The sequence below is a fragment of the Corvus cornix genome, chromosome 2, assembly GCF_000738735.6.
Source record: "Corvus cornix cornix isolate S_Up_H32 chromosome 2, ASM73873v5, whole genome shotgun sequence".
Classification (NCBI taxonomy): domain Eukaryota; kingdom Metazoa; phylum Chordata; class Aves; order Passeriformes; family Corvidae; genus Corvus; species Corvus cornix.
Window position 1 is genome coordinate 111196085 of NC_046333.1, and position 15541 is coordinate 111211625.

The 15541-nt window shown below is 42.2% G+C and overlaps 1 protein-coding gene across 17 annotated transcripts in view; it reads left to right on the forward strand.

The window, feature by feature from the left end:
- Nucleotides 1–15541, forward strand: part of DTNA (dystrobrevin alpha) — a 222528-nt gene that overhangs the window by 143919 nt on the left and 63068 nt on the right. For all 17 annotated transcript variants that reach the window (XM_039550262.1, XM_039550263.1, XM_010401202.4 and 14 more), the window contains one exon: nucleotides 11057–11270. In XM_039550262.1, coding sequence (XP_039406196.1) covers nucleotides 11057–11270 — 214 coding nt within the window. The remainder of the gene's footprint in view (nucleotides 1–11056; nucleotides 11271–15541) is intronic.

Genomic DNA, 15541 nt, shown 5'->3' on the forward strand with positions numbered 1-15541 from the left:
TATAGTGGGATCACAAGAAAATAGAGACACTGTCTAGAAATACCATTGTCTTCTGCAGAGGGGGTGATTATAAAGTTTCTGACTGTGGAATACATATAGCCACAGTTCTGCTATTTGCTTAACTCTTAAAATAAGAAAATTATGTGTAATCAATGGACTTAAACCATTGTTGTTGACTTCTTAGCAACAGGGCAGAGTTTTAATTCTTTCCTGGTTTTCATCAAAATACTAAGAAGCTTAGAGTTAGATTTTTTTATTATTTCATTTTATATATGTCATACTTCAGTCATCATTTCAAATAAATAATTTCAAAGCACGTTTATAAAAAAGAAAACACTTTGCCAGCATCTGGGTGACAAGTAGATGACAACAGTTTCCCAGCCCAGCACTCAGAGTGGATCACCCACTGTTCCCTTTTGCAGAATTGACTGTCATTAGTGCTGCTCCCTGGGGAGACTGATGGCTTCTGCCGCCCACAGAGAGCCCTTCAGGCTTAGGTTAAATATAGGTGAGACAAGATGGTCAGGAATTGACAGCAGGGGAAGAAGGAATTTCTGTTGTAAATTAAATTAATGTGTAAGAGAGGCATTTTACTGGAGATCTTTACACACTCATACACATTGGTGGATTTGTCAGGTACCATATTAAAAGTGAAAAGACCACATTTCAGTGTAATGTTAGCCTAATGATTATTCCTCATTAGTAACACTTGACCAAAGTGCTGTAGTGATGAGAATCCCAGGAGGTTTTAGAATAACTGATTTTACCTTCTGGGCACAACATAGGTGGAGTATAATGGGATGCCAGCCCAGGTATGCAGACAGGGGAGCCTTTAAAACTTTCCCTACATTTTCTGTGCCTCAGTTGTACACATCATGTCCTGCAGATTTCCAGACACCCAGCAGCCAGGTTTGGCACCCCCCCAGGAATGTCTTTTCTGCATGCAGTGTGCAGCTGCCTGGCACATGCACAGACAACCCAGCTGCTGCTGGCTGGGACATCACTTGTCCCATGTGGCATCACATGGACAGGTGATGTGTGTGAATCCACTGAGTCCAAATGCAGCTGACTTACTCCATATGCCCATGGGTTCAGGAAAAGCTGCTTCTGTAGGCTGATCTAAATGTTCAGTTCCTAACAGGCACTCCTCCTCGCCACTGAGATGGGCAGGTAGAAGTGGATAGCCTTATTCCAGCTTCCTGCTGAGTCTGTGCGTACCACACACCTGTGCAGTCTCACAGCACAGGCAAAAAGGTGAGGAGGAGGAGGAATGCATGCAGTTGGCTGGGAACTAAAGGGAACCATGGCCTCTCTCTGAAATCCCTTGGCCATCAAGGGAAAGCTAAAGGGAATACCTGAGTACGCACAGTGCTGTGAAGACCTGCTGTACACCTCACACAAAACCTCTTGATGTGGAGGACTCTTTCTCAAACATTCAAGAGGCCTCAGGGTAGGTTCTGTGTTTTCTTTATTTATGACGTGTTAGGAAAGGGCCTTGGAGCACAGCTTACTTGAGTAATGATTTTAGAGAAAAGTCAGCGGGCAACACTGGTTCCTTTCCAATAAGAGTTACTGTTTTTGCAGTATAGGTTCATGATTAAACAAGGATATCACAGAATCACTGGGGCTGGCAGGGACTTCTGGAAAGAACAGGGTCAGCTACAGCAGATTGCTCGGGGTTTTGTCTTGTTCAGGTTTGATTATTTTCAAGGATGGAGACTCCACAGCCTTTGTGGGCATTATCACAGTGTTTGAAAATCCTCACAGGGAAAATCTTTTCTTTACATTTAAACGCTTTTCTGTATTTTAATTCTTGCCTGTTTCCTTTGGTCCTTTCACTTTCCTTTCCCTGAGAAGAGTGTGGCTTCATATTCTCTACCCCCTTACACTGGATCATAGAATCATAAAATGTCTTGGGTTGAAAGGGACCTTAAAGATCATCTAGTTCTAACCCCTCTGCCATGAGCAGAGATACCTTTCTCTAGACGAGGTTGCTCAAATCCCCATCCAGTCTGGCCTTGAACACTGCCAGCAATGGGACATCCATGACTTCTCTGGGCTACTTGTTCCAGTGCCTCACCACCCTGACAGTGAAGAATTTTTTCGTCATATCTGATCTAAACCTACTCTCAGTTTAAACTCATTCCCCTTTGTCTTATCAGTACATACCCTTGTAAAAAGTTCCTCTCCAATTCTCTTGAAGGCTCTCTTCAGGTACTGGAAGACTGCAATTAGGTCACCACAAAACCTTGTCTTCTCCAGGCTGAGCAGTCCCAACTGTCTTTGCCTTTCCTCATAGCAGAGGTGCTTCATCCCTCTAATCATGGTGGCCAGATGTTTATACACACTTGTAAAGCCCTCCTGAGCCTGCCTGCCTGTAGTCTGAGCAGTCCCACCTCTCTCAGTCTCTCGCCATATGCTCCAGTCCCTTCATGATCTTCGCTGTGAGCAAGGCAGAGCCGAGGGGAAGGGTCACTTCCACCTGTTGGCAATACACTGCTCAGTGCAGCCAGGGAGGATGCTGTCTGCCTTTGCTTCCAGTGCGTATTGCAGGTGGGCATCCAGCCTGTATTGGTACATGGGGTTCTTCCTTTCGACGTTCAGTGCTCTGTATTTCCATTTGGTGCCCTTCCTGAAGTTGCTGTTGGCGTATTTCTCAGGCTAGTGAGGTTCCTCTTAGTGGCAGCCCAGCCCTGGCCTATCAGTCACTCTTCCTGGTTTTGTGTCACCTGCAGACCTGCTGAGGGTACTCTGTCCCATCATTCAGGTCATTAAGGAAGGTGCTGAACAGTTGGACCAGCTGCCTAGCAGGTGCCCAGCTGTGGTGGAAATCACTGGGCTGTATGAACATTGCCTGGCAGTAGCAGTGGGCAAGGGAGGTAAATGAGAAGCCTGAGAGACATGGGAGCAGGAACAGGAATATCCAGGACATATCCAGGTACAGACTGAGCAAAGGTTCAGATATTTGGGCTATAAGTAGTCTGGATGTCCCTGGCTGTGTAGAGTGACAGCTGTCACCAAGTGTACCCTGCCAAAGAGTACCTCATCTTAGCTTGAGCAGAAGCAACACCCTGGTAAACTTCCTTTTTCATATAATTTGGTACCCATGGAGCATAAAAAACTGCAAGCCTTCATCACTGGCACTTTGGTCTGCGTAGTGGTGGGGTGTGCAGGTCAAGCTTTCAGTGATCACACTACAGCTGACTGATTTGAGGGGCAGCTTGGCCACCAACAGGTGTAGTTTAGAGGAAAAACACGCCTCGGGCAGTCCTCTGTTACCTGCCTGGCAGCAGGAGAGAGGGATCCAAACAGAAAATGTGAGTAACTTCCCAGGGCTTCTTAGCGATGACAAATGGCTCCAATACCCTTATTTTTGATGGGTTCATAGATTCTAATGAAAAAAAGAATCGTCTAACATATTTTATAATATTTTTAGGATTGTTAGACAAGGAAGCATAAATCTTTCCCTTTTAATGGAATCCACCTGAAATACCTGACATACAGTCAAGTGCCATTGATTTCAAATGACAGTACAAGTATGCTTAAACTCAAGCATGTGTGTAAGAGCTTTCTGGACTAAAATCTTCATGAAATGTATAGTAAAATATTGGAAATAGTTTAAATTAATATTTCTTTTAAAGTTTTTCCTGTATTCACCAATAAAGGAAAATACATCAAGGAGGATTTCGGTCCTAACTATCATTTGAACATGTTTAACTTATATTTACTTAGACCTACTGTATGTTAGATAAATTTTGAATTTATTGTTAGAGTCCTAATTTAGTCATTTCCTGTGTTTGATAAAATGTAGTCTCCTCTTCCATGTTCATTTAGTAGTAAATGGAGAGGTAACCTTGTGAAGTTCATGGTTCAGGTGTAATACAAAACAATGAAATAGAACAGATGAGAATTTTTGTATAAGTGGATCCATTTAATGGTAAGAAAGCTTAAGCACACAGACTGTTTTTATTTTTTTTAAATTTTTTTTTACTACTTAGAAGATAAACTTTGCTACAGTTTTTTCATTTTTATGTTTGCTTAGGGCAACATCATTTCTTGACAGCTGATGTTTGAAGTAATCTGCCTCATTTGAGATTAGTGATATATCCAAGATTATCTGTATCTCACAGCCTTTCCATAATTATAAATTGCATGATGGAGAGAAAAATTCATTTTTCACTGCATAAGTAAATATTAATGTCTTTGCTTTGAGTTGAAAAAAGGGAGTGTAGTCCATCTCTTCTCTCTCATTTTGGTTATTAAGATACTGTATCTACCAAAGAGAAAATTACTTACTGCAAATAAATTAAAGTTACTTGTTACAATAAATTAAAAATACATTGGTTTTTTGAAGATGAAGAACGAAGAACCTAGGAAATACCTGAAGAAAAGAGGGAGGATCAAGATCAGTAAAACTGACACGTGTGTCAAATGAGCAACATAAGATTGCTAAAGTCTGTTTTCTCTAAATGTATCCAGGGTACATCTCTTGCACAAATTGACCTGTTGACAGAGTTGTAGGTGATGGAATTCTGCACTGTAAATACTAGTTGCTCGTTTTCATTATAAAAGTAGTAAAAAGTAAAAGGAAGAGGTATTCTGAACACAGGTAAAGGCAGAAGGACAGGATGTAAAACTTGAAGGTATCTGAAAACTGAGGAGAATACAAAACTCCTTTCAAACTGAGCCAGCCATCTTCATCCACCCTTGCATCCTGCAGGGAGAGACTGATCAGTTCTGTCTCAATGCGCTGGCAACAGGCACTCTCCAAACGTTGTTTTAACAGCTGAAGGAGTCCACTGAAGGAAATAACATTTGCTATTTGGAGTGTATTTTCATGCATTAATATTAATTCTCTGCAGTTCAGCCTGGGTCTCCTCAAAGAGGGCACTTTTTGGTAGCGATTACTGTGGAGTGAATGGCAGCCATCTGTAATGCTCCTCATCTGTGTCATCCCGCTTCTGTCCGGACACTGAACTTTATTTACATTCACTAATGTCTCTTACTGAGCATGCTCAAATATGAAACCTCCTATGATGCTGTTTAAATATTACATAATGTCATAGAAGTTAAATTAGCAGACAGTGTTCACCATAGAAGATGTAACAATGCAGAGCTTTATCTTAGCTGTGACTTTAGAAATCACTTCACAGGAAATCTAAAGGGAAACGTAGTTTAGCAATTGCTTATGGAGATTGCCTACATTTTTTTTCAGACATGAGGCAGATGAGTGAGATCTACACCTGGGTAGCTGTGCTGTTTACAGAGCGTGAGGCCTTTCTGAAGGGTCCATGAAGGTTGGCTGGGCTTCATGATTTTTGATTGCCTTGTATCACACAGGCATTAGATACAAGCAGCTTTTACTCCTACTGCATAGTGATCATCTGCTGGCACTGAAGAAACAACTGACAGATTTCTCTAGTTTTCCAAATCTGTTTCTGAAGGGGCATATTTCACATGCTGAGGCATAATTCGCTTTTCAGTGGGAAATGTGGGCAAGGCAACAAAAGCAACAACAGCAATTAGAAGTCAAAAACAAACTTTTGGAGTGTTAGTCTCTTGACGGAATTCAAGGCAGATTTTAGGAGAGAGAAAGCTCTCCCGCATTTATATGCTGCTTTGTTACTCTGCAAACTCTTCTTGTTAGTATCATAGTAGCATGTAGAAATCAGATTTGGGGTTTATTGCACTACGTGTTGTGCAAACAAAGTAAGGAGATATGCCTTCTTCAGTGAGATTAAAACAGTCTCAGGGATGGATAAATAAATAAATGAGCATAGCAGGTATTATGGAAAATGGATAGAAGAGAAGATGAGGAATGTAGGCTTATGCAAAGTTTGCAAGGTTGACATTCTGTTATTACATTGAAAAGAATACAGATACCACATTAGCTATAGGCATAAATTTCTATTAGTGCAAACGAGTGGAGCTTGCAGAGTCCTGTGTTTTACCTTCCCTTTTGCCAATCCTGACAGGTTGACTTGGCAGCATAATATAGTACGTAAAAGTTTGCTTAATATGTGAGTAACCTTAAAAAAAAAATAGAATTCAAGGTGATCAGTAGGGCACTACACCTGAATGTAATCTGCACAAGGTCAAGCGATGCAATGTGAAAGGTAGTGACTGTGACAGGATCTGATAGCTGTTCATACAGATTGAAGTATTTATTATTCATATTTTATATAAAACCTGAATTATTCTAGGTCATGTAGCAGTCAGACTAGTAAAGACGTATTTTCTTAATGTTTCAGGAGGAAGGTGTGATATTCAACTCAATTAACTTTACCAGGTCTGAGGTTACATGTCTCATGTAAACATGTTGCTTTAGGCTTTGTCTGTGGTCAGTGAAGAAATCTGGGCAGATTCAAAGCAGTGTTCATCCCACCTGTCTCCCAACAGATGCTTTAAGGTGCTTTTTTCTTTCACTGACATGAGAGGGAGCCTTGCTCACCGGTCAACAGTAGACACTTAGTTTTTTACATTTAATTTAGCTGCATGATTCTTGTCCATAACAACTGACTTGAGTAAAGGTCAGAGACTCCAGTCATCTGTACAGCAGCCTAACAAACTCTGCTTGTGATTTGGAGCTAGACATTTGAGCAGGTATTTTCAAAACTAGTAGTTCTTGTTAAATGTCTGGCTCATGTCCATCTTCCATCTCCTCCTCCAGGAAATATTACTTCTCAGCCTCTTAGATATATGTAAAATTAATGAATAAAAAGCAAAATAAAATAGCACAGTAGGATTGTTGTTTATTCAGCTTCAAGTGGAACCGAAGTGTTTCTGTAGAAAAAAAAAAGAGCCCAAGTAAAATTATTTATAGCACAAATACACAGCAGTTCCTTGAGACTAATATTTCATGGTGGGTAGGGAACTCTTACAGCTGTGTAATTTCCAATAAGTCATTTTCTTAGTCTTGTGCCCTACCTTTCTGGCATACCAATGAACATCAGGGGAGCTTATGAGGCTTTCAGGTTAGAGTTAACAATAAAACCAGTAATTTTCTCTCAGATGTGTTTAGTATACTGATGTTATTAGTCCCATGTCTGCTAGCCTCTGGACATTTTCCTTCTCAAGACCATGATCAAAACTAACTCTGGATGTGAGTGTGTTATGAGAAATATAATATCAGTAGGAAAACAAAACAACAAAAAATCCCACATTAAAATCTGATAGCCAGATAGTATCAGTACTAGATCATGTGAAGAATAAAGACACCAACCCCCATTTCAGCCTTATTCATAGTGCCATCTCTTTTCCTCCATATTCTTTTATTCAAGAATTTTCCACTACTAGGCTACAGCAATTACAGTTTAATTACTGCATGAAATTCTCACTGTTAGGGAGTCTGGATGTCTGGTTCTTCCTCCGTGGGTAACCTTTTATCAATGTTAGGGAAACCATCACAGCTTCCAGTGACTACAGAAGTGAACATGTATGGTCAAAACAATTCCTGCACAGGCTGCTTGAAAGGTACCCCAGCAGTTCTGATGACATGATTTGTTACCCTTCAGAATGCCCTTTTCCACTCTCCACTACCACGCTCATGCACTCCCAGATAAGCAGCCTGTCCCTGTTTATTCTTCTCCCACCAGCTCTAATGTTGCTGATTTTACATCCTTATTCAGTATTTATTATAAGGTTGTCCTAATAATTTCTGCCTTGGTCAGTAGTGCTGGTACCCCTGTTTGTTCTGTTTCTTGGACTGCTCTCTTGTTAGTGTAGCCTCAAGTCAAGGTGAGCCACCTGCATATGGCATGACTGTCTTTTGCAATTTGTTAAGCCTGGTAATTTCTCACATTGTTATCTTTCTATAGTTCATGTTTGATGGTTTGCACACATAACTGGAAGCCAACTTGGTGAAACTGCTGGTGGAAGCACCTTCTTCATCTGCTTGGTCTGAATGACCAGAGACAGCCACCATGGCCATAGACGTTGAGGGAAACATCAGGCTTCATCTTTTGCTTTCTGCCGGGCCTTCCCTCTTAGTACTGCCACAAAATACATGCACGTGGTCCAGCCTGTTCCTGCATCTTCTGGCACGTTGCTCTGTATTTCTGGTACTTCCCTTGGCTGCCTTATGTGGTGGAATGCTCATTAACCCTTCTCTCCTGGACCAGACAATGGCTTGCTTTCTGGTGACTTCCTCCATTCTCTGGCCTCTGAGCCATGTGGAGAAGCTGCCCAGAAAGGGTCAGTTATTACATGCCAGCTGTCTTCCTGGAGATCATTCATCTTCCATTTATCCAGATTACCTCTGTGACAGTGAAAACTGATTGAGTGGGAATGGGAATGACTGCATTAAAAGGATCTGAGACCTATGCCAGATTTTTTATGGGGAAGTTGCTCTTCCACCAGCTAGAAAACAAACAGAAGAGTTCAGAGGTTGTATACTCCACCCACCCAGCTGTAGTGGGTTGACTCTGGTTGGATGCCAGACACCCACCAAAGCCTCTCTATCACTCCCCTCTGCAGCTGGTGAAGGGGAAGCAAATAAAACAAAGGGTTGAGATAAGGACAGAGAGAGATCACCCACCAAATACCATCACAGGCAAGACAGATTATAATTAGAGATATGAACTGAATTTATTACTAACGAAATCAGAGCAGGATAATGAGAAGTAAAATAAGACCTTAAAAACACCTTTCCCCCACTCCTCCCTCCTTCACAAGCTCTACCTCCTCTGCCCCAGTGGCACAGGGAGATGGGGAAGGAGGATTATGGCCAGTTCATTACAGGTTGTTTCTGCTGCTGCTCAGGGAGAGGAGTCCTACCCCTGCTCCAGCCTGGGATTCCTTCCATGGGAGACAGTTCTTCGTGAACTTCTCCAGCCAGAGTCCATCCTGTGGACAACAGTTCTTCACAAACTGCTGCAGCACTGGTTACTCTTTCACAGGGTGCAGTCCTTCAAGGACAGGCTGCTCCAGCACGGGTCCCCCACAAAGTCCCAAGTCCTACAAGGACACTACTCCATTGGAGGTTCCCCTCTCCATAGGTTTGCAGGTCTCTGCCAGGACCCTGCTCCAGCACAGGCCTCCCACAGGTTCACAGCTCTCTCTCAGGCACCCACCTGCTCCTCATGGGCTGCAGGTGGATCTCTGCACCCCCGTGGATGTCCATGGGGTACAGGAGCACAGCTGCCTCACCATGGGCTGCAGGGGAATGTCACCTCCAGTGCCTGGAGCATCTCCTCCCCCTCCTTTCCACTGACCTTGTTGTGTACAGGGCTGTTCCTCTCGCATATTCTCACCCTGCTATTCTCTGGCAGTAATTACAACTGTGCAAAACCCTTTTTTAAATTTTTCTTAAATATGTTATCCCAGAGGCATTACCACTTCCTCGAGAAATTTCTGGATGGTGCACACTTGGCCAGCAGTGGGTCCATCCTGAAGTGGGCTGGCATTGGCTCTGCCAAACATGGGGGAAACTTCTGGAAGCCTCTCACAGAAACCACCCCTGTAGCACCCTGCTACCTAAACCTGGCCATGCAAACCCAATACATCAGCTTAATTCAGGATAACATTTTGAAGGCAACCTACCAGCATACAAGGTTGCCTATAGAGGTTTCCTTTTAATACAGAGATAAAATAAGTACTTCGGTGTCACAATGGAATTGCATCTTCTAGGTTTTCACAGTTATTTGCTAGGGAACAGCAAGAAGAAGGGGAAAAGTACCTTGTCTAGTCCCTGAAGTAGTTGCTGCTGCTGTTACCACTCATCTGTGGTGTATCTTCCTCTTTGGGCTTACACATGCACTAGCAGGGTGTTGGAGGCTTTTTAGTCCTGACGCAAAAGAGGGGAAACCTAATCATAGGGCAAAATTCTAGACTAAGTAAAATGTATCTCATTTCATCATCCATCTACTATCAGCTTACATTTCCCTGCCATCAGACCATCATGTCACATTGCAGACAGCACCTGCAAACCAATCAAGTAAAAATATAATGAGAAGGATTTAAATTAAGTTTCTCTATCCACCAAAAAACAAATCTCCTCCCACATACAGGTAGCTCTTGATACATCATAAGACATATCCCCATGCTGTGTAATGAGAACTGTGCAGTGGTTTCTCTGATGAAAAAAAGAATTTGCACCCTGAGGCTCCTGATTTGTTTTTTATTGACACTTTAGTAGGACAGTAGGTAATACATAAGATAAAGGGATGAACCTTTGAGTTCAGGTTTGAACTAAATCCAATTTTTAAATTACTGTAGGGTTTTCTTTATTTTTGGCACAGTCCACCTCTTCTGGAAATGGCAATCCACAGCAAGCCAGTCATACTGCCACAATAAGTGCTATGCAAACAAGATTTCTGTTTGGGTACAATATGAAGGGTGAGCAGAGATTGTCCTTTAAGCTGTCCTTCTAGGTAAAAACAGCCCCCATCAAATTCAGCTTAGACCAGGACTCCATCAAAGAGAGAGATTTAAAAAATCGTTTGGCAAATATATTTAGATGACACAAAATATGACTTTAGGATCACTTCATTATGTGTTATTTGTTTAACTGTAGCTTTTCTACCATGACTCAATAACAATTATGTTTCTGTGAAATATTTTGCTTTCCATACAAATTGCTGAAAAGAATTTTCAAAATATCAGTATGTGATAAGCACTTAGTATTCGTAGGATCTTCTGAAAAGCCCATCTGCTATGCAAATTAATATCTAAGAGTAATTTCTGAATGGGGATTCATAAAGGCATGGTTCAGAAAAACAATTAGCATATGTTTACCTTTCAGTGATTTCTTTAAAATACGGACTTGTGTTTGAATACTTTATATAATGAGGAATGATTTCCCAAGGTGAGGTTGTACTCATTACAACTAGTAATATCAATATATTGTTTGCTTATTAACGGATTTTAATTTTATTTGCTCATTCCTCCACCAGATTCAATATTTGGTGATGGAAAACACATTAATTCGTTTAATCATTCATGAGGTATATTGTACACGGTGGTGTTATTCCCCACCCCGTAGGAGGAGGTGACTCTTTGTCTCAGTTGCTTTCAGGAGCACGTTTTCCCAGCTGAGTCTCTCTGTCCTGTCCCCTAGTGCACCTGGTGGACATCTGGAATGTGATAGAAGCCTTGCGGGAGAACGCCCTGAACAACCTGGACCCCAGCATCGAACTGAACGTGGCTCGCCTGGAAGCTGTGATTTCAACCATCTTCTACCAGCTCAACAAGCGGATGCCGACGACCCATCAGATCAACGTGGAGCAATCCATCAGCTTGCTGCTCAACTTCCTGCTAGCGGCCTTTGATCCGTAAGTCTGCCTTCCTTCCTCTCTCTCCCAACTGGTGAAAGGATTTTACTTCCTCCAGAAATATCTCTGGAGAACAATTGAGCAGGCTCAATTCTGTCCCAAATAATGAGCATGTGAATAGTGCTAACTAGGGAGACAACCTAAATTGAGGGCCTCTGCTTTCTTTTCTTTCGAGCCCAATTCAGCACAACTGTGTTTTCATCCAAGCTACTCAGACTTGTTCCAGTTTATATCAAAGAAGAATTATCTACAGAAACAAATTCACATGCGCTTCTAATTTGGCTTGTTGTTTATTGACACACCAGTGGCTGACACCACTGCAATGCCTCTACAGCAGTGCCATGGGTTAATAGCTCATTATTTTGAAAGAGCTCATTTCCCTGCAAGTTCTTGCAGCTGTAAGCAATTTTTTTTTCTGGCTCATGCCAGTGCAGCATGATTTTGAGACCATGACAGAAATAGGATTAAAGACGTGGAGGTGATGAAATTCATGTTGTTTATTACTGCATGGGACTCATATTACAAAAAGAATAAGTTTGAGATAGAGCAAGCCACTTACATTAATGTGTATTCTGTGTATACCTATTACAGTTTCTGAATACGTAGTTGGCAACCTGTACTGCAATATTTGCAGTCCTCAAAACTGAGTTATTGGAGAACAGTGGTTAAGTCTGACAGATGCTGATATTGTTGCTTTATGGCTTATTTTTTGAAAATTCACCAGCAGAAAACACTGGCCATTAAACATTAAAATAAGGATGCTTCCCCTCTCTCTTCCCAGTCCTCTGTCTTGCTGCCCTGGTACTGGGTGTCATTGAGCACCTCTCGGTGCCAGACCAGCCAGTGGCTCAGTCACCATGGCAATGAGGAGAAAAAGTAGATGTTCCACATGAGAAGGCTGCACTCAACCTCTCCTCCGGCCCCTCCGAGGGGAAGAAAAGAAGCCAATCCATTGTGAAACCATAACCTTCAGGAATATTTTCCTCCCCTCAAGGGCAATAAAAGAAGGAACAGGCATTTTAATTCATACCATTGTGGCTGTGACAAGAACACTGAGGGATTCTGGGAATGGCCAGATGCATTTATTGCTGCATGCCACAAGTAAACTGCTTCCTGGCTGGTAAACACAGGGAAAGACCCTGGACTGTGGAAGCAAGACCTGTGATAATGTGCTTATTTTGTAGCTCACTGTAAAGGAGTAAAGATCTCAGCTACACAACACAGTTACTTGCAGCAAAATGGAGTAGAGGAATTTATCCCCTGGAGGGAATCAGAGAATGTTTTTAAGGGGGTAAGGTTTTGCTTTCCTTGAAAACATCCTATGTGCTGTGGTTCATGACCTGTTTCTGGGCTCCCATCAGGCCCCCCCCAGGGTGAGGAAGCTGTCACCCTCACTCCATTTGTCAGGCAGCAGCTCAGTCTGTTGTGCTGCCTCTGAGTGGAGTGCATGGGATGCACTTCCCAGAAGAGCAGAGACACCCAAGGAATCCCTAGGAAGAGGCTCCCAGCTCTGGGGTCAGAGATAGGGACTAGCTGCCTATCACCCCATATTAAATACACCAAACATATGAGATGGGGTTCATGTGCAATCTGAGATACCTAACTTCAGGCTTCATGGAGATACATGTCAGCTAGATCTCTCTGTACTGTAATGGAAGTCTAGACACCTGTCACAAATACAGATGTACCATCCGATTCTCAAAATGTGCCCTACCCTTTAGTATGACTCATATTATTGAAGTTTTGGGTTGAATATTGGTTTAACAACCACTCAGGTTTCCTGGTTTCTGGGAAATTGAGGGAGGGAGGTGGCTCTAGATGGTACAGGGACAGTGTGAGAGCTTCTGGAGTCTAACCAGAGCTGCTATCTCTGCTTCCCATGTTGCTCCTTTCCCTCCCCTCCAGTGCAGCAGAAGGATCATTCTCTGCCAGAAGTTAGAAGTTGGTGGAATGATGAGCAAGGTCTTTTCTTGTGGTTTCATGTTCAGAGAGGAGCAACGCTCTGCATGCCATCCAGAGGGATTCAGCAGGCCAGAGGAGTGGGCCTGTGGGAATCTCCTCATGAGGCTTAACAAGGCCAAGTGCAAGGCACTGCAGGTCCAGAGAAGGTGGTGCAGTTTCTCATGTCCCGTTTGAAATCCAAAGAAAGTGGAGAAATGGACCTAACATATATGAAAGGACCACAAGGGACAAGTTATTTCATGTTTTAAAATCTAGTAAGCCTGTCACTGTCTCATTTATTTAGTAGATATGTTGCTCTTTGTGTACTGTGCTGGCTGAAGATCCTCCAAACTTTAAACAAAGCCTCTTCCTTCATTTATAGCCTTCTGAAAACCTGGCAGGTTTCTCTGCCCTCTGGCAAGGAGTGTTTCCCTAGGCCTGCAATACAGATGTCTTCTCAGGAGCTAAAACTTGGCTAGCAAAACATAAAAGGAACCACAGTGTAGTGCCATGGCATCTGGGCCAACTTGGCCACTGCTGGTGCTTGCATCCTGGATTTTTTATGGTTTTTTCATGGCCTTGGGGATTCATTAGGCCTACAGATAATTATATTTCTCTGCTGCTCCACCCTGAAGGGAGGAAGAGTGGGGAAAAATTATAGTGTATAGAATTTCACATGACACTCAGTGTTATATTCCTTCATGCTGCTAAAACTAAGCTAAAGTACAACCTTATAAAACTGCAAGCCAACAAATTCAAAATTCACAAATAGAAACACTTCTCCAATTAATTTATCATTAGTGTGTGGAAGTCAGCGTCAGGTGGTAGATGACCCTGACAGACCAAAACCAGTGAGCAGAATGAGGTGGTCAGACTTTAAAAAATCTAGACAGAAACATGCCTGATCTATGTTTTTAACCACACGTTAAAATTGGGCAATAGCTTTTGCTTCAAGGCCTAAGGTGATTAACTGGCTTTATGAAATAATAGCACACTTCCCTCACTGGCATGCCAACTACTACATAAAAAGTTGACAAGTTCAAACCTTCCTGAAAAATTGATCCCAGGCTGGTGTCAAAGCCTAGGCAACAAGGTGGAATGTCAGCCTCATTCGGTCAAGTCGTTCTCCAAAAAGCTTCTTTTAAACAGACTCTGAAATACTCTGTAGATCATCTCCAGCTATTCCTGCTGCAAAGTTTAACTGATAAGAAAATAGCTGAATTTTCTCTGTTCCTTGACATACCCTTTCCTATGAATGGAGATGTGGGCCCTGGGCTGTGAAACAGACCCTGTCTGGTTGGGGGAGGCTTGACTTCTACAGAGAAAAGAGGAAGTATTCACGCCCTTGTTTAATCAAATGAACATTTGAATTGTACTGATTTCAGTACATAAAGATGATCAATATCTATTTTGGAAATACAACTTGTTCATTCATCTTTTCAGAGCAATAAAGTGTTTAATTCCCTCTCTTCTCCACCTTTGCTACTCACTGAAAGCCACAAAAGCATTTACAAAGGAAGTCCAGCAAAAAAAAATGGATTTCAGAGATTTGGACATCATGCATTTTGCTCTCCTACATGAAAGATTTTTGCTCAACGTCAATAAAATTTGGTCTCTGAAACCTCTTTGTGAAAATGCGAATTTGTAATTACAGCCTCTGACATTTCAGAATTGACTGCCTTGATTACAGTGGGTAGTAACCAACAGCTGAAGAAAGTTTGTTACTTTTGCAAAAGATACCTCAAAGTGTTAGGGGAGCACTATTTAAGCCTCATTAATGAGAAATATCATTTTTTCTCAATGTCCTTTTCATGGGACACATTTGCTGTTTCTAAAGATGTGATGTTATTTCTTGATAGCTTCCCCCTCCATATGGCTGTCTCAGTATGGGTGTTGCTAGAGATCCTGACAAATGACAGTGTCATCTATTTGGTACCACTCTCCTTGGTGAACCAAAAGGCAAAATCAGGCCCTGGAGCTGGACTCCGCCTTGTACGGTCTGTGGATTTTGTCAGGCAGTCTGTGGGGTTTCCTTGCTCCAGGGACAGGCTGTCTCTCTCTGCAAGTATGCAGTGGAAGAGGAAACCTTCTGCTCTGCTCTGGTGTCTAAAAGCATGTATTATTTTTTGCCCTTCTTTCCCCAAGCAGCAGGAGATAACCTTTAACCCTGGCCATCAATCCCTTTCCTAAGTACTCCATCCTGTATTGTTGCTAAATGCACGTCAGCTTCAAGGTTTGCTTTTGACATCATTTACGCTTCTAGTGCTTTTCTTGCTGAAGAAAAACCTCAGCAAGACAGGTGCAATATAAAATCAAAATATTTTCTGTCC